General features: G+C 37.8%; 2 protein-coding genes across 2 annotated transcripts; one reads left to right on the top strand and one right to left on the bottom strand.

Moving 5' to 3' along the window:
• Positions 1-10,640: 10,640 nt before the first annotated feature.
• Positions 10,641-13,145, bottom strand: LOC146622673 (sialic acid-binding Ig-like lectin 10). Its single transcript, XM_085364897.1, has 6 exons — positions 13,110-13,145; positions 12,797-12,886; positions 12,362-12,478; positions 12,113-12,262; positions 11,283-11,612; positions 10,641-10,963 (listed from the first exon to the last, which is right to left on the bottom strand). The coding sequence occupies exons 2-6, from the start codon at positions 12,837-12,839 to the stop codon at positions 10,641-10,643; spliced, it is 963 nt and encodes a 320-aa protein (XP_085221023.1). The 5' UTR covers positions 12,840-12,886; positions 13,110-13,145.
• A 5,306-nt stretch (positions 13,146-18,451) lies between these two features.
• Positions 18,452-22,131, top strand: LOC146622674 (uncharacterized). Its single transcript, XM_085366342.1, has 8 exons — positions 18,452-18,494; positions 18,813-18,929; positions 19,029-19,178; positions 19,679-20,008; positions 20,328-20,642; positions 20,749-20,872; positions 21,490-21,559; positions 21,748-22,131. The coding sequence occupies exons 1-8, from the start codon at positions 18,452-18,454 to the stop codon at positions 22,102-22,104; spliced, it is 1,506 nt and encodes a 501-aa protein (XP_085222468.1). The 3' UTR covers positions 22,105-22,131.
• Positions 22,132-22,596: the final 465 nt, after the last annotated feature.

A 22,596-nucleotide genomic window follows, 5' to 3' on the forward strand; every position in this document is an offset into this window, starting at 1 on the left:
TGTGTGTGTGTGTATGTGTGTAAATTCAACTGAAAAATTGTTTATGTCTTCTAAATTCTAAATGTCTATTTATTTCCTATCTTATTCATAGCCTTTTCCTTTTTTGTTTTCTTTAGGTCACGAGCAGTTGTCCAAGCATTTCACTACATATCGTACTGTGTATGACTGTGTACGTGACAAATAAAAATTTGAATTTGAATTTGAATTTAAATATTGTAATGCCCAAAGGTTTCAGAGCCTATTAAACAACAACGTGAAGTATGGACGATGGCTGAAAATGTGAGGTAAATGAGTGAATGTTTTGTTTTGGAAGAGGTAAAATAACTGTACATTTATGAGATCCCAATAAATGAAAATTAAGACTCTTTTTGTAAAGAAAGCCCATGTGGTACAAATGTGACCTCAATAGAAAAAGAAATGGTGTTTGACGTAGTGTTCTCAGACTCATGTCTCTGACAGAGAAGAAAAATTAGTTGCTTGGTATTAAGAGGAAATAGGGCGACGTTAATAAAGTTATTGATACTCCAACATCTCGAATTAAAGTTTCACACAATGACATAATGTGATGTGAGAAGAAGTTTTAGCTCTGCATCTAGTACCAAACCAAGAAAAAATAATCTCCAACAGAGTACAAAAAAAACCTTCCTGGGAATGTGTTGAAGTGCAAAGAGAGGTAACAAAAGAGGAGGAGCCCTTCCCAGGAGGGTGGCACGGATGCCCCTCCGGTGGTCCTCCTTGGGCTCTTGCACTCTGGGGCCTCTGGATGTCTGGGGCCTGGATCTCCTCCATGCCTGCTTCATGCCCTGGGGTACAGGGCTATGGCTCTCTACATCCTCTTGCAGACCATTACATGTGGAAACCATTTGAATACAAGCGCGCTGATCCACACAGGTGTGCACACAGGTGTTCACTGCTCGTAGACTTAAATTACACCTTTCTTGGCTGCTACTTCAAAGCACATTGTGCAATGTCTGTCCTGCGTGCTGCACAACAACATTCAATATTTAGTATTTACTGCTGTTTACACTTAGCTAGATTAATGCGATGGTGTTGTGTTTAGTATGTTGCTTTGTTTTTTTTTTGCTTGTTTTCTCTTCTTTCTCTCTCAACAGGTGATCCAGGAGATTTTTTTCCCCCTTTCTCACTGTCCCTCTCCCCTTCTGTTTTTCTTTTCCTTCCTTTTTCTTTCTCCCTTTCCTATCCCTCACTCATGTCTGTCCCATCTGTAACAACTGAAAATAAAATAAAATAAATAATAAAAACAAAGGTCGATCAAATGGACCAATACGGCAATGCCACGATGATCCATTTGGCAAAATAAATCCATTGGGTATCCTTGTTGGTCTTCAGACAACAATTCTGATGGCTAAAGAACCAAATGGGACAGGCAAAAAAAATAAATAAATAAAAATAAAAAAAATAAATAAAATGTGTCCTTGAACCAACACAGCTGATTTAAATGGCTAAATTAGCTCCTTAACATGTCCCGAAGTTCTCCAGAGGCCTGGTAATGAACTAATCATGTGATTCAGGTGTGTTGACCCAAGGTGAAATGTAAAACCTGCAGGACACCGGCCCTCGAGGCCTGGAATTGCCCACCCCTGTCCTAGGACCTGGCGTCCACATATGTGGACATCACATTTTGGGTTATTTAGACCAAAATACTAAATCTTGCTCAACAAGGGCCTGATATCCACTTATGAGGACATTATACTGCAACTGTTCTATCGAAATTTCAAATGAATATCCTCATACGTGGCTCTCATTTTTCTCAGAAACAAAAATTTGATAAAAAAAAAAAAAAAAATCTGGTAATTCTTTGTTTTTATATTCATCAGGTCCCAATCAGCCCACATATCAAAGAGATATTAAAAAATGCATGCCATGGAAGAGTTTGGGTCTTAGGAGTTTAAATCATTACCACACAAAAAATGTTTTTTGTGAAAAAGATGCAGATTAAACACAAAGGAAAGACCCTGTTTTCTCTTTTTGGACAGTTCTAATAAAAAACTATGTACTAACGTAAAACACAAATGGTAACTGTTGAATCTGCTTTTTGTCAGGTATGAACTGATGTCTTAGTATACCTCGGTGGGGAGAGAGCTTATATTTGTCACAGAAAATCTTCTACTTAATACGACCACTTTTATTCCAAATCTCAGGGGCCTCTTACATGCTGTGCTAGAATCCCATCTAGGGAACCCTAAATCAGATTCTGACTTGTTTAAGTCATCATTCATTTGTTTGTTCATTTTTCTAGCACTTTTTTTAGATCTTCAAGAACTAAAAATCAGTGGAAGTACATTTGTGAAGAAGGGTGCTTCCCTTAATCTTAACTTGCAGTGCTGGCAGTTTCACTGCATCTTCTATCAACTGGATTAAATCTGACACCAACAAAGACTTGAACAGAAAAATTGAAAGTAAAACCACAAAAGGCAATGGGTCAGCCTCTCTTACCATTTCTAATATGACACCAGAACTTTCTGGACAGTACAAGTGTATAGCAACAAACAAGAACAAAATCATTATGAAAACCATTCATGTAAAATGTGAGTACATTTTTTCATATTTATTAATAATGAATAAAATCCTGTCTTCCTTACTCTTACACATATGGAGGAAATTTCTGTTCATGTGAGTTTACTGTGGATTTGACCTAATGTTGAGATTCATTTTCAGTATTTGCAGCTGGTCCAAGAATTTTGAATAGCCCTGGGTGTGAGGTTCAATCAGAGGTTCTGTGCTGTATGTGCAACAGTGAGGAGTTGGCCATTTTATGGTGGCCACATTTGAAAAGCCACACTGAGTATGTAACAACCAACGTGTCAATGCTAGATTTATGCTAGTTCTAACATTAATCAATTAACCTGAATTTTCGTACATATCTTGTAATATATCCCAGTATCCAGTTTTGCCTTTACTATTATTAGCACCATTGTTACAAGCTTATCTTTATTTGCTCAATTTTTTCATAAAGTTTTAACTCATCTTATATAAAAACTTATAAAGGCAAGTTAGTAATTGTTAATAAATTGTGATTCCTAACTAATCAGGACAATATACATAAATAAAGCATTTTTTAAAATTACATGTAAGAATTAATAAATTTTTTGTCTTTGAGGAACCAAAGTTATCACAGAAAACACCCAAATTATGTGAACTTCTGGGCTTTGGTGGGGTCTTCAGTAATTTTCATTTCTATTAATTAATTTCATTCCAGAAAAAAACAGACGAGCTCTGAAAACTGAAGACCTGGATATGGTGACCATTGAAGCTGTTCCATTGGTAATGTAAATTCTTAGTTGGACAATATCTGAATATTACAGTAGTATTGCATTAATTAACTTCTCGGTAAACTATAGGGAACATTAAATTCCAAGAAAAACGTAATACGCTAAAATTAAGACAAAGAAGGGAAAATGATGGTCGACTGCTGTCATAGTGTTGTCTAATATGCAAATCTTAATGTGCAGGTACCTTTCCGTGATTGGTGGATACAGAGGATGGACCATACTGATTGGCTAACTAGCTGGAAATGACTTATATGTTAATGCAACCATGGACTGCTATTCATTCCTCCTCAGCTCATCCCAACCAGCAGACCTTTGCAAACAAGTTTTTTAGGGGTGGCCTTTTTTGTTTGATTATAGTTTTCTCCTGTTTTTCTTAGTCACCAGCTCCTTTTTAGTGTCAAATTACCCAACAAACTAACACATTATAAATAAATCATTATCAAACTGTACCAATTGTGTGATGTAAGTGGGGTCTGATGAAGATGGATCACCCTAATGTTGTGGTTTGGCAACCCTTAGATGGGCCATAACAGGTGGACAGTGCCAGAAGGCTGGCAGAAGAGCTGGGACTGATTGGTGTGATCAGTCCTGCTATTTCAGTTGCCAGCGAGGACCAGAGAAAGGAAGGCTGCGCTAGGAACAAGTCAGCTGAACAGCTGCACAGAGCAATTTAAAAAAAAACCTTGCAAATGAACCGTAACCAGCCCTTGAACAGCCTGTACATGTGGGTCCTTTGTATCACAGATTAATCTTATTATTTTATTTTGGTTTTGCTTTGCTGCTGCTAAATTGCTTTAATAAAATATTCTGTTTAAATTGTGGACATTCTCTTTTTAACCCTTTGTGAAACAATAAAGGTAAAATGCTAAGTATCAATTCATTCTAGTGTGAATAGCTCTTACAGGTTACTTTAGCCCTTTAGAAATAACAGACTCTTGGGGGTGGGCACAATACACGGAGTCCAAATTACCATCAGGGTGTACACCTCACCCCTGGCGTCGTTGCCCACCTCTCAATTTTAAATACACGTAGACATTGAGGGCTAGCAGGAGGGACCATGCGCTTACCTGCTGTTCTCTGGCAGGTAGCTCCATGCCCTCCTGGGTTTTAATTGCACCTTAGAACACACATGCATCAACACTACAATGAGCGGGTGGAGGGAGGTTTGGAGTCTTCTCTCACCCCCATTCTCTGCGACCTGCTGGAGCGGGGGGGCTAGGAGGAGTTGGCCGTCCGACTGCGGTCTGGGGTGTGGGGCCTCCCTGCTGCTACGGAGTCGGGGCGGTCTGCCTCTCCCCACCGCAGGGAAAAGGGTAACACCACCTGGGTCTGGGTGCAGTTCCCCCCTCCAGGGGCAAGGGTACCTAGACCCGGTTCGTAGAGTACGCTTGGGGAGTGTGATCGTGTGTACAGCGTCTCTTTATGTCTGTCTCCACGTTGGTTGAGTGTGGAGTAAGTGCATATGAGAGCATGAGGGTGGGAATGGATGTTTGTGTCTGTGTGTGCCTGTATGTCTGTGTCTATATGTCAGGTTGGGTATCAGACACCACCTCTCTGGGGACATCTCAGGCCCTCCAAGGTTTGGAGGCCTATCTCCCCCCACCACCACTTCCCCTGCCAGTGGCGGACTCCCTCAGGTATCGGTGCGTTGGTGGTTCTTTGTGTCTGGGGGTGGGCGTCCGGGTACACACCGGCTCACTCCTTGGCGGCCGCTTATCGGGGCCTGGAACCTGGGGCTTGCTGGGGCCACTTCGGAGGTGGGGTGCCCCCGGCCTCTCGGCCTGGGGCTCGGTCACTCAGGCACAGCTGGCTGCCGGCGGAGCTCACGGGCACGTCACTGCAACTCCCCCTGGCTTCTGCTCCGCGGCTGCTGAGTGAGCCCTCATCTGGGACTTTCCTCAGCTCTTACTGGGACAGTGGCGCGGCTGCCCCTCTGTTGGTCTTCCTTGGTCTCTTGTGTTCTGGGGGCCTCTGGATGTCTGGAGTTTTGATCTCCTCCATACCTGCTTCATACCCTGGAGGACGGGGCTGTGGCTCCCCCACACCCTCTAGCAGATCGTTACATGGAGAAACCTTTGGAATGCAAGCATGCTGATCCACACAGGTATGCACACAGGTGTACACACGGGTATTCACAGACGCGGACTACAGCTTTCTTGGCTGCTGCCTCAAAGCACATTGTGCGCTGTCTATCTTGCGTGCTGCACAATATCGTTTATTATTTAGTATCTACTGATATCTACTGCTAGCTAGTTTATTGTGATGGTGCTGTTTTTTTATTATGTTGCTCTTTGTTGTTTGCTTTCTCTTCTGTTTTTTTTCTCCATACAGGTGACCCAGGTGTTTTTTTTTTTGTTTGTTTGTTGTTGTTTTTTTTGTTTTTTGTTTTTTTTTCTTTCTTCCCCCCCCCCTTCTCACCGTCTCTTCTCCCCTTTGGTTTTCTCTCTCTCCCTCTCTTTCTTTCATTCTTTCTCCCTGTCCTATCCCCCAGTCATGTCTGTCCCGTTTGTAGCAACTGAAAATAAAATAAATTCATAATTATAATAAAGGTCAATCAAATGGACCAATATGGCAAGGCCATGATGATCCACTTGGTAAAATAAATCCGCTTGGCATCTATCTTGGCCTTAAGACAACAATTCTGATGGCTAAAGATCCAAACGGGACAAAAAAAAAAAAAAAAAAAAAGAAATAACAGACTCTTGAGGCCTTCTGTCCAGGCCCCTAAATTTAACCCAGTTAATTACCAGTTAAGTACACCAGTCTAGAAGGGAGCTGCCATTAATGGATATGGCTGATGGAGGTTGGGCCTACAAGGCCAGTCCTGTCCCTGGTTTTTATCTGAGACAACCGGGGTAGAAATTCTGATCGTTTTGAGGCAGTTAGAGCTGGGCGAATCGCCTCATCCACATTTGTTCTATCTAAGCTCTGTACAGACTGTTGGGTAACACTCATATGTCAGAGGGTAGGACTCTTTTAGCAGAGAGACAATTCAGGCTTCCTGTATTGGGTGCTGGTTCCACCAGATTGACACCACCTCTTATGTTTCACTATGTTCTGTTTTGCATTTTCAAAAATACACTCACAATATACTCATAAACAAAACTTTCTTTATCAGACAAGTTTTTAGATAGCATCGGAGAGTGGGCAGAAGTCATATCAGGTAACTTCATAAAGCTATAAAGGAGCAAAAGCAGCCTTATTCTATACATGCACATTGGTATGAAGTCTTTACTACTGATGAGGACAAACTGTATTTAGATTGAAACAACTGTGACCTTAAAATAGTAAAGTGTCAACAGGAACTTAGAGTGAATAAAATTATACTATATGGGGCAACATACTAATCATAATAATTGTCCAGAAACCTTTTAGAACACAGTGTAAATCCCAAAAAGCTGATTCTTTTTAGCTGGATGTTTTCAGTGAGAGAAAAATTTCATCACTCACCTAAATGACATTTTGCAACCCAGCAAACTTGAAATCCATCTCTAGCAAAGACAGAAGTTTTTTCAAATATCTGTGGGAGTTTCTCTTTTCATATTAATAAAAATCATAATTAAATATGTGGCTATTATTTTATTTATTTAAGTTGCACCAAAAACATCATTAACATAGATGCAGAACTCCCTGAATCTCCCAAATATTTCAAAGCTTCACACTTGATACTAAAAATAATCCCTGATTTCATTGCTGTTAAAATGTCACATTAATGGTGGTTTTAGCTCTAAGTGTGGCTGCAGTCTAAGAGGAAATAGTGGCGGACAGAGTATAGAAGAACTTCCTGGAAACATGTTAAAGATGCAAAGAGAATTAAATTAAATAAATAACAGCAAAGGCTGGACTTTGTTGTTTTGTCACGTTCTGTTATTACAGAAGATGGTTCTGATGTCATTTGACACAAACATCATGGAAGCTCTAAGAAAGCAGCATTTAAGTTTCAAGGGAGGTTGTCAGTGCTGAAGTCAGATCTGAAAAAAAGCTTCAATGACCTCGACGAGTCAGACTCTAGACCATATCGAGTTGTTATTGTTAGTAAGATGAAGAATGTCTATATGTTGATTTCTGATGCAAACGTCACAGTTACAGGTGTCAAAAACCTACAGCAATACTCCCACAAATTTGATTCTGAGAAACGTTTCATCACCCATCCAAGTGACTTCTTTAGTCTCAGCTGACTGCAGACTGGTGGTCATGGCAATTTGCATATTAATGATCAAGAGACTGACCTCATATTTAGCAATGAGACGCTAAATGTTTTCTCTTATGTCTGTGTCATTCTGACTCGCTCTCTTCACGTCCACATGATTTGGAGAATGTCCAGAGCAGTGAGCAGTTGAGGTATTGTTTCAAACTGTTTAAATATCGGTAGATTTAAAGACAAAGCTTCTACATAAATGCAGTTTCATGTTTGATCTGTATATTGTGGTGTGAATTAGTATAATCTGCAGTTACTGTTCTCGCGAGAACTAAAGTATATATTTATGTACTTCCTAAATAGACATCGGTATAATTTCAGTCTGGCTAAACATGTTCTCAGAGTTTACCACAGTAAGACACTATAACAGTCATCTGTAAATTCACACAATTTTTCTGTAGGTTGCAAAAGAAAACTGAAAGAAACTAAAACTACTGCAAGCACCTCTCCAGGGTTCTGTTTTTGTGGAGATGAGAAATAGCCTGAGCTGGACTTTTGCAATAGCAGGATTTCCAGGTGTCCAGCACAACACAGGCATCCCTCGACTGAGAGGCACCAAATCTAGAAATAGCTGAAATTTTCTGTGGCCTCAAAGCACACAGCATGTTTACTAGTGTGGACAGAACACGGAGAAAGGAAACAGTTTTAAGAGGTGAACAACACTCAACATATGGAGCAAGTCCTGAGCCTTGACCTTGACAGCTTCTGAAACTTGAAAACAAAAACAGTGAAGGTGTTCTCGCTCACGGGGGCACAGGCAGAGGAGGCAAGAGTACAGAAATTCTGTAATTAGTAATATTACAGAATATAATATTAGTAAATGAGAAAACAAATTAATCTAAATTTTAATTACAATTCTAATGAATGTACTCAGACTTAATCTGTTATTTAAAATATACATTTTCTGTTGCCTGCATGATGTTGGGTGGCTTTGTCTCCACACCAAAAAACAGAAAAAAACAGTCAGTGGTTAAAGTGAAATTTGGCAAGTGGGGGAACACACAATCTGTTTTAGCAGCTCAGTGTGGGTAAAATACTCCCAACTCACAATAATTTCTAATGTGAGCTCCAGTAGATTTTCTAAATGTCCTGTTCTCACAGTTTACCACAGTAGTAGACTATAACAGTTATCTGTGAATTCACAAGATTTTAAGCCATAGAAGAAAACTGAACAACAGCTATTACACGCATAATAATGATCACATTTACTTTGAACTTAGATTTGAATTTTATTGAAGTGATAAAACAAAAACTTACACGAAGCTACTGATTTTACCTGATACAGACATATGTGAAATGTACAGATGCTTTTTTGCATACAAGAACGTCTCCACAAAGATTCACACAGTTTCACTTTGGTTATGCTTTTGTTGAAGTTGGAGTTTATAAGTAGATTTATTACATTATTTACACAGTATAGTTGGCACCTCAAAGTTTCCTTGTATTAAATGAAGTGGAGTAGCATAGCATTAGATTAAGATTGCATGTCTTGATATCTTTAGCTAATCCCCACTAAGGACTGCCACTTACAAGAAGCCATCACATGAGAGTGTGTTTTCTGAAAACCTCTTTGCCAGGATGTACATCTATATTAGAAACCCTGTTATTGTTTTATTTAGACTGCATTAAACACCATAGCCTAATATCTGAATGGTTTTTCTTTTTTGTAAGTGCTGCAACAACACATGATCATCATTGTCCCTTTTTTCTGTCTTTATTTCAACATATTCTGTTTCTCCTCTCCTTCCTGGTTTTGACGTCATTGTCAATGTTGTCCACGTCTTTGGTGCAATGTCATCATTGTCACCAGCGATGCGTTCTCACATGACTAAGTTTCTCCTTCAGCTGCCTCTCGCTCATGGATCCCATCATATACTGTTGCTTGATCAGCATCCAGCTATCAGACACATTGCAGGATAATTTGTCAGCTAATAAAAGTTAAACATCTGTATAATTAAGCTACATGACAGAAGGCTAGCTAATGATATACATCACCATTGGAACTTCTTCAGTCACAGTCTCCAGGTTTTCAGACCTCCTCCATTTTTTTCTGAGAACAAATCAATTAATATGAATCCTTCTTGCAGAAGGTCCCACAGCAGCTCGCAACAACAGCAGGGCATTTACATAAACTGAATTTTTTCTATGGTCACTCTGTTTTTTTGTTTTGTTTTTTTCATTTTTTGAGGGAACAAATTATATCTTGAATCATAAATTCCAATTTATCCTTATATGTAAATATGATATGTGCATTACTTATGTATACTGGTCCCATTAGCTAGGAATTACAGGGTATTGGAAATGACAGATTGTCAAACTAACTATACATGATTAGCCCAAACATTATGACCAAATGAAGCATATAAACATTATGCTAACAATGGTGAAATCAAAAATCGGCATATATTAGAAAATGTGTGACTGACAGATGTCATCCATAACTGGTGGAACATTGTGTGATATTTTAAAACCTGTTTCTTGTAGCTGCAAGCAAAGAACAGCATATAAAGCAATAAAAAGCAGCAACTGTCAAAATGTTTTGTATCATCAGTTTTGCTATTATATTGTATTAAAATAAACCAATGTGTGGATGTTTATCGCTAAAAAAGCTGCATTGTGATACAATGAAAGAGGTCATTTGCATCAAATATATAGGAACATTTTTTTTGTAATATAATAGAATTGATATTAGAAGTAGATTAAATTCTTAGATTAAAATAATCTATATATATTTACAAAAATAAAAAAATAATCTTCACATTCCAAAATTAAACTCTGAAATGTAACTGTACCTGTTGGATTTTGTTACCAAAAAAGCAACGACTGCTGAAAAAATTATCCCAATAAGACAAATCAGAAAGGCCCTCAATGTTGCAGCAATAACTTTCGGGTCTTGTTTGTAAAGATCTGAAATCACAACGTTGAAAAAAGTTTTATGCTTATGTTATATAAAACATGTAAAAACAGGAAGTGAATGTCTTACATTTTTTGATAGCTCTAGTATAGGAGATATATTTTACTTGTAAATACTTACTAACTCTGTTTAACTTCTTTACTGTAATGCTGTGATTTAGTTGTCCAATACTATTACTGCTGACACATTCAATAGTGGAGTTGTCTTAAATTTGAGTATAGGGGAGATATTTCACTCATAGATACTTACTGTTATTTCTTTCTTCAGATGGTGATGAATTAGCATTGAACTCGTTTATTATAAGGCTGACACTTGATGAGGTATTTCCAATACTATTACTGCTGACACATTCAATAGTGGAGTTGTGATAGTGATCTTGGGACACAGTGATGGTGCTGGTGACTCTGGTGTTTGACACATTGGTTGTTACAGAGTACTCAGTGTGGCTCTCTAAGTGTGGCCATTTGATGGTGGGTGAAGGAAACCCCTCACTGACACACACACAGGTCAAAACCTTTGACTGAGTGACACAAGAGTTATTCAAGATTCTTGCTGCATCTGCAAAAACAGAATAAGAAGCTCAGCATCAAGATTACAGTAAACTCATAGGAACATAAATTGTCTTAACACATTGCTTCAATATAAGAATATCTGATACTGAAGAACACAACAATGTAATTAATATTACATTTACTTTCCAGATTTTAATGAAAACTGCTTTTTTAAGTAAAAAATGCAAAAAATGAGAGCAGACAAAATATAATGTCAGTCATGAAAGTTTTACACTTACAGTAATTACAACATTATTATAATTACTGCTACTACTACTAATACTGTAATAATGATAAAATATACTTTTGCCAAGAGTAATACTCACACTTGACATTAAGAGTTTTTGTCTCATTTGTTTTGACATTTTTGAAGGTGACCTTACAGGTGACGTTACAGGTGACCTTACAGGTGACCTGACCACCGTTGTGTTTTGTTGAAGCATTAAAGGTCAGAGTTGACTTGAAGACAGGCATATTCTCAGACTGGAATTCAGTGTTGTTTTTTTTGATTTCATAGAGGTTTTGTCCTGATCCACTCCATATCCAGGTGATATTAGGAGTGGATCCAGAGCAGAGACCAGGAGCGCTGCAGGTCAGTGTAGTCTGCTCTCCCTCTGTTATTTCAGGAATCTCCAGTTTGGGCTTTTCACTCAGCTCTAATAGGAAAGTAAATGAAACAAGACATTATAATCAGCATAAAAACCACTACTAATTTAAAGTAGACGTATGATCACTCTGTTAAGTAACTTAAATTGTAAAAAGTACAAAATAAGGCTGAAAAGTTCCAAGACAGATGCAAGCTCTGTGAGGTATACCCAAACATCAGTTTATGTCTGACCAAAGGAATAGACTAAAGGACATTCAGCAGTTTCTGTTTTTCACTTTAGCTGACATATATGATGAATGGAGACACAGGACCTGCATTACAGGAAGTCGTTGTGCCTTTGTGTTAATCTGAGCATCATGTTTATTCACAAAAATCTTTGGAGTGGTAATGATTTAACAACTCTTAAACTCACGTTAAACAAACATGTGCTAGTGCCATAATGCAGCTGTAGTTAATACAACTCATTGTAATTTAGTTGAGCTAACTCATTTAAATCAAACATGATAACGTGGTCACTGTGCAGGGAGTATTTGTGGTAGGTTTTGATACCTGTAACTGTGACTGTGATGTTTGCAATCAGTGTGCAGTGAGTCTTTGTCTTAGCGACAGCGTGATATGATCCAGAGTCCGACTTGGTGAGGTCATTGATAATGATGCTGCAGTTCTTTTTCAGGTCAGCCTCCAACAGTGACACCCTCCCTTCAAACTCAGAGTGGGTTTTCGTATTGTTACTGGAGCCAAATATTGTTTTAGTTATGTTTCCATCATGTTTATACCAAGTTATATTTTCAACATCACCATCCTCTTTCGTAAAAGAACATGCTAGAAAAACACACAGTCCAGCCTGTGCTGATACATTTTTACCACTTTGTGTGATTATGCTGTTGCTCTTTGGACACTCAGGAGTCCCAGAACCTGAACATGCAAAAACAAAAGAGCACAAACCAGAAGAGAAGAAGCTGAGTTCATGAAAATCAAAAATGATGGTAACCAACACCATCAGTTTACATCATTTACAATGTTTATATTTAAAGATGCCTCTTTTACTTTACTTCTGCTGTTAACTGATATGACTTATATAAGCGATGCAGTTCACAGCTGTTGCTTCCCATTTTTAACTTAGTAAATGACATTTTCAAACACGGCTGTCTTTGAAACTGCAGTTTTCCTTCTTTTTGTAGTTTCCTTAAATTCATATATTGATGAAGATTTAAATAAAATTTCCTTCTGTACCTGTGTCAGCGAAGAGCAGAATCACCCAGATGAGAGTTAACATTCTGATTTGAATGACAGCACGGCTTCTCTCCACAGGATAGACGCTTTCTTTTCAAAGCACAAACACACAAAAGGTGCAGTAAAAATATAGAAAGTTCAGTGGCTGATAGAATCACATACAGGATATTACACTTACATATTTACTGTTTTAATATATTTTTTCATGTGACCAATAAACTTGGCTGAGATCTTGAAATATCAAAGTTTAAAGCATCATATTAAAGCATTTCTTGAAGAATACTACAGAGAAAAATGGATGAAAATGTTTTACCCTCACTCTGTGTGAACCTCCAGCTTTTGTTTCCACACACTGATCTCTGCAGACTGTCTGCTTTCAACTGACTCTTCTTCCTCCTCCTCCTCCTCCTCCTTTGTTACTTCTCTTTGCACTTCAGAAAGTTTCGCTAAGTTTAGCTTTACTCTGCTGGCCATTATTTCCTCTTAGACTGCCACCACACTTACAGCTAAAACCTCCTATCACATTATGATGTTAATGTGAAACTTTAACAGCAGTGAAATCAGAGATAATCTTGAACATGAGGTCCTAAGCTTTCAAATATTTGGATGTTCAAAACGGTTCAATTGTTTTAAAAACAATCGTCTGACAATTATGCATTGTAATGCATTGTAACATATAGATGCATGTTAATGCTCTGCTTTATGGTGTCACTTTGATCTTTGAAATAACTTCTGTATTTGCAAGAGGAAGATTTGCTGCTTTGTAAAATGTTTGTACTAAAGAAGTCGTTTAGATGAGTGATGAAATGTTTCTCCTACTGAAAACTGAAGGAGAAGCTGAACAGAATAAACTCTCTGGGATTTACGCATTCTTATTAACATTATTAAGAATGTTAATAATGATCACTTTGTTCTCTCTAAGTTCCTGTTTACACTGTAGTATTTTAATATTACAATTATTTCTGTGTAAATACAATTTGTCCTAATCAGTCATTGACAGCACTAACTAATGTAACCTTTAGACAGCACCACAGTGTGACAGAGAGAAGAACGATGTTGTAACTGACATGTCCCTCAAACATGCTTTCTGTTTCAAAGAGTGACACATTGCTTATTCTAACACTGTAAGTCAAGAATATTCATATAGTACATTTCTGAAAGAGGAAGTAATCCCTGACATACAGAAAAACAGCAGAGCAGTGCCGAAACCTTGCAGCAGGCTCTGGATGCTGGGGCTTAGACAGAGCAGGATTCACAGGGGGCCCTAGCCACCTTCAAAACTGGAACAAATGCAGAGGAATGCTGGGTCTGAACCGCCCTGGGAGCAGGAGCAGGTGCGGGAAGAGAGACAGGTTCTCGGATGATCACAAGCGAGAAAAAGAAATCATTTTCAGGAACATAAAAGTCCTTGATGAGAACCTCAGAGTACGGAACAATTGTTATGGAAGCAGGCTGATAATGAACCTTCTTCTGATAGTCCAGCACGGGTTCACAATAAACAGTATTAGATTTTTCTGGGCTGCGAACAGCAGTCTTTGCGTTCCACGGAGACGGTGGGAGCATGAATTGAACAATACAACTCTTATTAAATTTGTTTGATGATCTGAATCATTTAAGTGTGACAAAAATACAGATAAAATTGGAAACCAGGAAAGTGGCAAACACTTTTTCACACCACTATACTTGGACATTCACCTGACCGATGGACTGGAGGAACAAAAATGATGCTGTGTATAAGGGGATGAGCAGATTCTACTTTCTAACGAAGCCCAGCTGCTTTAATGTGCCCAGCAAGTTGTTGGAGCTCTTCCATGCCATCTTCCTCTGCTTGTCCACCACTACCATATCCGATTGGTTGATGTCATCCATGTAGAAGAGGTGGTTGATGATTGCTCTATTCCGTTATTGCTGTGAAATGTGTTTCCTTTCCGTTCCTGTTATAAACAGCTTTATGTTTTCCACAATTTACTTACAATATACTCATTAATTGTGCACAATATTTGACTTTTTTGTCAAATAGCATTTAAGAGTGGTCAGAAGCCATATTAGTTAATTACAAAGTGAAAAAGCAGCAAAAGCTTTTTGTTCAATACATTCGCACAGGTATGGCACATATGTTTTTAAAATGGTATCTTCTTTATTTTCCTGTATATTACTCTTTGTTTATACAGGGAGTGCAGAATTATTAGGCAAATGAGTATTTTGTCCACATCATCCTCTTCATGCATGTTGTCTTACTCCAAGCTGTATAGGCTCGAAAGCCTACTACCAATTAAGCATATTAGGTGATGTGCATCTCTGTAATGAGAAGGGGTGTGGTCTAATGACATCAACACCCTATATCAGGTGTGCATAATTATTAGGCAACGTCCTTTCCTTTGGCAAAATGGGTCAAAAGAAGGACTTGACAGGCTCAGAAAAGTCAAAAATAGTGAGATATCTTGCAGAGGGATGCAGCAGTCTCAAAATTGCAAAGCTTCTGAAGCGTGATCATCGAACAATCAAGCGTTTCATTCAAAATAGTCAACAGCGTCGCAAGAAGCGTGTGGAAAAACCAAGGCGCAAAATACCTGCCCATGAACTGAGAAAAGTCAAGCGTGCAGCTGCCAAGATGCCACTTGCCACCAGTTTGGCCATATTTCAGAGCTGCAACATCACTGGAGTGCCCAAAAGAACAAGGTGTGCAATACTCAGAGACATGGCCAAGGTAAGAAAGGCTGAAAGACGACCACCACTGAACAAGACACACAAGCTGAAACATCAAGACTGGGCCAAGAAATATCTCAAGACTGGTTTTTCTAAGGTTTTATGGACTGATGAAATGAGAGTGAGTCTTGATGGGCCAGATGGATGGGCCCGTGGCTGGATTGGTAATGGGCAGAGAGCTCCAGTCCGACTCAGACGCCAGCAAGGTGGAGGTGGAGTACTGGTTTGGGCTGGTATCATCAAAGATGAGCTTGTGGGGCCTTTTCGGGTTGAGGATGGAGTCAAGCTCAACTCCCAGTCCTACTGCCAGTTTCTGGAAGACACCTTCTTCAAGCAGTGGTACAGGAAGAAGTCTGCATCCTTCAAGAAAAACATGATTTTCATGCAGGACAATGCTCCATCACACGCGTCCAAGTACTCCACAGCGTGGCTGGCAAGAAAGGGTATAAAAGAAGAAAAACTAATGACATGGTCTCCTTGTTCACCTGATCTGAACCCCATTGAGAACCTGTGGTCCATCATCAAATGTGAGATTTACAAGGAGAGAAAACAGTACACCTCTCTGAACAGTGTCTGGGAGGCTGTGGTTGCTGCTGCACGCAATGTTGATGGTGAACAGATCAAAACACTGACAGAATCCATGGATGGCAGGCTTTTGAGTGTCCTTGCAAAGAAAGGTGGCTATATTGGTCGCTGATTTGTTTTTGTTTTGTTTTTGAATGTCAGAAATGTATATTTGTGAATGTGGAGATGTTATATTGGTGTCACTGGTAAAAATAAATGATTGAAATGGGTATATATTTGTTTTTTGTTAAGTTGCCTAATAATTATGCACAGTAATAGTCACCTGCACACACAGATGTCCCCCTAAAATAGCTAAAACTAAAAACTACTTCAACTACATTCAGCTTTGATATTAATGAGTTTTTTGGGTTCATTGAGAACATGGTTGTTGTTCAATAATAAAATTATTCCTCAAAAATACAACTTGCCTAATAATTCTGCACTCCCTGTATTACTTATTACAGTAATACAGGGAGTGCACTATTTTGTTTCGTATGTACATTCTTCCACTCACCTGTAGGGGACAGAGTAAACCCTCTACAGCACAGTAGTCATATGGTGTGGTCCAAGCCTGGAGCGTCTGCACAGACAGGTTGTATACTATTATACAACCTCGTGTAATACAATTACAAGAGTTAATACTATGCATAAATGAACCCACATTGGCAATGAGTGAGAAAAATATACTTGTGTGTTAAAATAGACAATTTATCGTTGTCAAAATGTTCGCTTAATTTTCAATATCAGAGGCTGACAAATTCTACCCAATTAAACGTGATGACACCAGCTCATATAGTACATTAAGCTATTCACACATTTACTAGAGGTTGCAAAACTTCACCACTGCATAGGTCAAAGGTAGCTGCTTGCACGAATTATCTGTCGGGTTATTTCTTAGGTGCAGGCTTGTACAACCTGCCAAAGCTAATACATGAGCTGGAGAAGCTGAGGGACTATATTTTTCAAAGTTAGGCTTTCCATCTTCCTATTTTTTTTTCTTTATTACAGTGGAAAGATGAGGTGATATGCAAATGTAATGATGAAAAAAAAACACTTCAGATATAATAGTTTATAGTATTTAGTGATATTTCTTTTGCATAATAAATGTTTTAGGTTGAGTTTGCCTTTATGATTCTGTTAAAGTTGTTCTATATGTCAGAGGTTACTTCCCCTTTTAGAAATGTGCTGCATGAATACTCTTGACATACAGTATCGCAGTGAGCAATATGTCACTCTTTGAAACAGAAAGCATGTTAGTTACAACATCTTTCTTACCTCTGTCACACTGTGGTGCTGTCTAAAGGTTTCATTAGTTTGTGCTGTCAGTAACTGACAAGGACAAATTGTATTTAGACAGAAATTATTGTAACCTTAAAGCAGTAAAGTCTAAACAGGAACTTAGAGAGAACAAAGTGATCATTATTAACATTATTAATAATGTTAATAAGAATGTGTAAATCCCAGAGAGTTTATTCTGTTCAGCTTCTCCTTCAGTTTTCAGTAGGAGAAACATTTCATCACTCATCTAAATGACTTCTTTAGTACAAACATTTTATAAAGCAGCAAATCTTCCTCTTGCAAATACAGAAGTTATTTCAAAGATCAAAGTGACACCATAAAGCGGAGCATTAACATGCATCTATATATTACAATGCATTACAATGCATAATTGTCAGACGATTGTTTTTAAAACAATTGAACCGTTTTGAACATCCAAATATTTGAAAGCTTAGCACCTCGTGTTCAAGATTATCTCCGATTTCACTGCTGTTAAAGTTTCACATTAACATCATAATGTGATAGGAGGTTTTAGCTGTAAGTGTGGTGGCAGTCTAAGAGGAAATAATGGCCAGCAGAGTAAAGCTAAACTTCCTGTAAACTTGCTGAAGTGCAAAGAGAAGTAACAAAGGAGGAGGGGGAGGAAGAAGAGTCAGTTGAAAGCAGACAGTCTGCAGAGATCAGTGTGTGGAAACAAAAGCTGGAGGCTCACACAGAGTGAGGGTAAAACACTTTCATCCATTTTTCTCTGTAGTATTCTTGCTTCAGTAATTTCATAAAAAATGATTGTAAATGATTGGTGAATACCTAACTGAAGAAGTCTGAGGCTGAGAGATTTCCATTCATAATTTTTAGCTTCTCGATGGCACAGATATCAAGAAATGCTTTAATATGATGCTTTAAACTTTGATATTTCAAGATCTCAGCCAAGTTTATTGGTCACATGAAAAAATATATTAAAACAGTAAATATGTAAGTGTAATATCCCGTATGTGATTCTATCAGCCACTGAACTTTCTATATTTTTACTGCACCTTTTGTGTGTTTGTGCTTTGAAAAGAAAGCGTCTATCCTGTGGAGAGAAGCCGTGCTGTCATTCAAATCAGAATGTTAACTCTCATCTGGGTGATTCTGCTCTTCGCTGACACAGGTACAGAAGGAAATTTTATTTAAATCTTCATCAATATATGAATTTAAGGAAACTACAAAAAGAAGGAAAACTGCAGTTTCAAAGACAGCCGTGTTTGAAAATGTCATTTACTAAGTTAAAAATGGGAAGCAACAGCTGTGAACTGCATCGCTTATATAAGTCATATCAGTTAACAGCAGAAGTAAAGTAAAAGAGGCATCTTTAAATATAAACATTGTAAATGATGTAAACTGATGGTGTTGGTTACCATCGTTTTTTATTTTCATGAACTCAGCTTCTTCTCTTCTGGTTTGTGCTCTTTTGTTTTTGCATGTTCAGGTTCTGGGACTCCTGAGCGTCCAAAGAGCAACAGCAGAATCACACAAAGTGGTAAAAATGTATCAGCACAGGCTGGACTGTGTGTTTTTCTAGCATGTTCTTTTACGAAAGAGGATGGTGATGTTGAAAATATAACTTGGTATAAACATGATGGAAACATAACTAAAACAATATTTGGCTCCAGTAACAATACGAAAACCCACTCTGAGTTTGAAGGGAGGGTGTCACTGTTGGAGGCTGACCTGAAAAAGAACTGCAGCATCATTATCAATGACCTCATCAAGTCGGACTCTGGATCATATCACGCTGTCGCTAAGACAAAGACTCACTGCACACTGATTGCAAACATCACAGTCACAGTTACAGGTATCAAAACCTACCACAAATACTCCCTGCACAGTGACCACGTTATCATGTTTGATTTAAATGAGTTAGCTCAACTAAATTACAATGAGTTGTATTAACTACAGCTGCATTATGGCACTAGCACATGTTTGTTTAACGTGAGTTTAAGAGTTGTTAAATCATTACCACTCCAAAGATTTTTGTGAATAAACATGATGCTCAGATTAACACAAAGGCACAACGACTTCCTGTAATGCAGGTCCTGTGTCTCCATTCATCATATATGTCAGCTAAAGTGAAAAACAGAAACTGCTGAATGTCCTTTAGTCTATTCCTTTGGTCAGACATAAACTGATGTTTGGGTATACCTCACAGAGCTTGCATCTGTCTTGGAACTTTTCAGCCTTATCTTGTACTTTTTACAATTTAAGTTACTTAACAAAGTGATCATACGTCTACTTTAAATTAGTAGTGGTTTTTATGCTGATTATAATGTCTTGTTTCATTTACTTTCCTATTAGAGCTGAGTGAAAAGCCCAAACTGGAGATTCCTGAAATAACAGAGGGAGAGCAGACTACACTGACCTGCAGCGCTCCTGGTCTCTGCTCTGGATCCACTCCTAATATCACCTGGATATGGAGTGGATCAGGACAAAACCTCTATGAAATCAAAAAAAACAACACTGAATTCAAGTCTGAGAATATGCCTGTCTTCAAGTCAACTCTGACCTTTAACGCTTCAACAAAACACAACGGTGGTCAGGTCACCTGTAAGGTCACCTGTAACGTCACCTGTAAGGTCACCTTCAAAAATGTCAAAACAAATGAGACAAAAACTCTTAATGTCAAGTGTGAGTATTACTCTTGGCAAAAGTATATTTTATCATTATTACAGTATTAGTAGTAGTAGCAGTAATTATAATAATGTTGTAATTACTGTAAGTGTAAAACTTTCATGACTGACATTATATTTTGTCTGCTCTTATTTTTTGCATTTTTTACTTAAAAAAGCAGTTTTCATTAAAATCTGGAAAGTAAATGTAATATTAATTACATTGTTGTGTTCTTCAGTATCAGATATTCTTATATTGAAGCAATGTGTTAAGACAATTTATGTTCCTATGAGTTTACTGTAATCTTGATGCTGAGCTTCTTATTCTGTTTTTGCAGATGCAGCAAGAATCTTGAATAACTCTGCTTGTGTCACTCAGTCAAAGGTTTTGACCTGTGTGTGTATCAGTGAGGGGTTTCCTTCACCCACCATCAAATGGCCACACTTGGAGAGCCACACTGAGTACTCTGTAACAACCAATGTGTCAAACACCAGAGTCACCAGCACCATCACTGTGTCCCAAGATCACTATCACAACTCCACTATTGAATGTGTCAGCAGTAATAGTATTGGAAATACCTCATCAAGTGTCAGCCTTATAATAAATGAGTTCAATGCTAATTCATCATCATCAAACAATACAGGAAATAACTGTAAGTATTTACGAGTTAAACATTTCCCCTATACTCAAATTTAAGACATTTCAATACCTGTTTTCAGCTTTAGGTAATCAGCACGGTTTATCTCATTTGATTTCAGATATATTCACACAGTTTTTAACGATTATTCTAGAGAAGAAAGTCTACATTGCAGTGTTGACCGGGTTTGTGATTGGGATAATCCTTTCAACAGTCATTTCTTGTTTGGTAACAAAATGTCGCAGGTAATATTACTATTCTATTTTTGACATCAGTGTTTTTGTATATTTTATTTTATAAAAAGGAATATTATATTTTCTGAATTGTTCATATTAATGCTCACCATCTTCCTGGTATATTCGAACGATTTCTGTTTGCACACATGTAAATTTCTATTAGGTCATTTTTATATAAAGTTTATTATATACTGTTAGAGGTCCTAAATGGTGACTTAAATTTTTATACCAGAACTTTCCACATATAAATACCATTATATATGGGAAAGAACTGAAACACATATTGTAAAATATCAAAATTGTCAGATATTGTATTGTCACCATTATCATGCTGCAATCATTATTTACTTTTTGTGAGTTTTCATGCAGTTTTGGCTTATCTTACGTCATCAGCTTCCGAAAATTAAAACTGAGACACATGCCATCATATTTATATGTAAAGATAAAGTGCAGTTTTTTGATCCAAGATATTTTTTCGGCTTTTAACATGAGAAAAACCAGATTGAGCACAGAAAATAATCAGATTATGTGAACTATATGGGGGGTTTTTTTGCCACGACACAACACTTCTGGTCTGCTGTGAGACCTTCACTAAGCTTCATTTCTATTAATTAATTTCTTCCCAGAAAAAAGTGGAAGAGGTCAGAAAATCTGTCTGAAAACCTGGAGATGGCGACTACTGAAGCTGGTCTAATGGTAACTTAAATAAGTACTTAGCCTTTGGTAACATATCTGAATATGATATTTATTTTATGATATTAGTTTGATTTTAATTATATTTTTGGTCAAATATTAAGCTAGTTTGGTTTCTGTCATGTTATTACGTCATTATTGTTTTTTATAAGCTGTCAAATTACCTGTAATTGCTGCCTTGTGCTTGACAGATGGATGCTGATCAAGCAGCAACATATGATGGGATCCGTGAGCCAGAGGACGCTGAAGGAGAAGCTGAGTCTGTTGCACAATTACCATCCAATGGAAACTGCACAACAGAGGTGGAGTACTCCGACATTAACTTCTCTGCACTAAGACCCAAGAACCCTGAAGAGGCAGCAAACACACAGGATGCCAGAGACACAGAGTATGCTGAAATTAAAAGAGAAGAAGTGAGACAAGAAGATGCCCAAGGGGACAGTGAAATGTTGGAGGGCAATGAAGAGAATGAGTTCATGAGTAAAAAGGACAATGAGGAAGGTGAGGATGTGGCGCTGTATTCCAGTGTGGAGGAATTAATGGGTTAATTATGAGAGCTGTGAGATCTATCACATTTGGAGAAATTAACATTACAAACAGAAGATACATGCATACTGCAATCAACGTATGCGTTGAGAATTGTGTGTGCTTTGTTAGATGAGATAGAATTTCTGGGATTTTTCAATTACGAAAAATATAAGCATGTATGTAATATAAAAGGATAAACACGTTTCCACAGGACTTACAAAAATGGTAAAAATATCAGGCTGTGGTGTTTAATGTGGTCTAAACAGAAAAATAGTGGGTCGACTAATCAGATCCAGGTGCTGACAAAAAGGTTTTCATGAAATATCCTCTCATGTTATAACTTCTTTCTTTGGTATGTAAGTGGCAGTCATTAGTGGAGACTCCACTTATTTAATACAAGGAAATATTCAGATGTCAGCCATACTATGTAAATATTGTAATAAATCTTCTTATTTACTTCACCTTCAAAAGGCTGTTCCACAAGAACATAAGGTGAAACTGTTTAAATTAGG

Source organism: Diplotaxodon limnothrissa, linkage group LG11, assembly GCF_057381915.1.
Source record: "Diplotaxodon limnothrissa isolate DT_005_m linkage group LG11, D_limnothrissa_male_GT1.1, whole genome shotgun sequence".
NCBI classification, from domain to species: Eukaryota; Metazoa; Chordata; class Actinopteri; order Cichliformes; family Cichlidae; genus Diplotaxodon; species Diplotaxodon limnothrissa.

Excerpts from the sequence above, each read along its gene's own strand:
- LOC146622673 (XM_085364897.1), bottom strand. The coding sequence starts at position 12,839 with ATGTTAACTCTCATCTGGGTGATTCTGCTCTTCGCTGACACAG. Across the intron at positions 12,479-12,796 it reads TCTGCTCTTCGCTGACACAG|GTTCTGGGACTCCTGAGTGT; the intron begins GTACAGAAGGAA and ends TTGCATGTTCAG. Across the intron at positions 11,613-12,112 it reads CATCACAGTCACAGTTACAG|AGCTGAGTGAAAAGCCCAAA; the intron begins GTATCAAAACCT and ends CTTTCCTATTAG.
- LOC146622674 (XM_085366342.1), top strand. The coding sequence starts at position 18,452 with ATGTTAACTCTCATCTGGGTGATTCTGCTCTTCGCTGACACAG. Across the intron at positions 20,009-20,327 it reads AAAAACTCTTAATGTCAAGT|ATGCAGCAAGAATCTTGAAT; the intron begins GTGAGTATTACT and ends CTGTTTTTGCAG. Across the intron at positions 20,643-20,748 it reads AAACAATACAGGAAATAACT|ATATATTCACACAGTTTTTA; the intron begins GTAAGTATTTAC and ends ATTTGATTTCAG.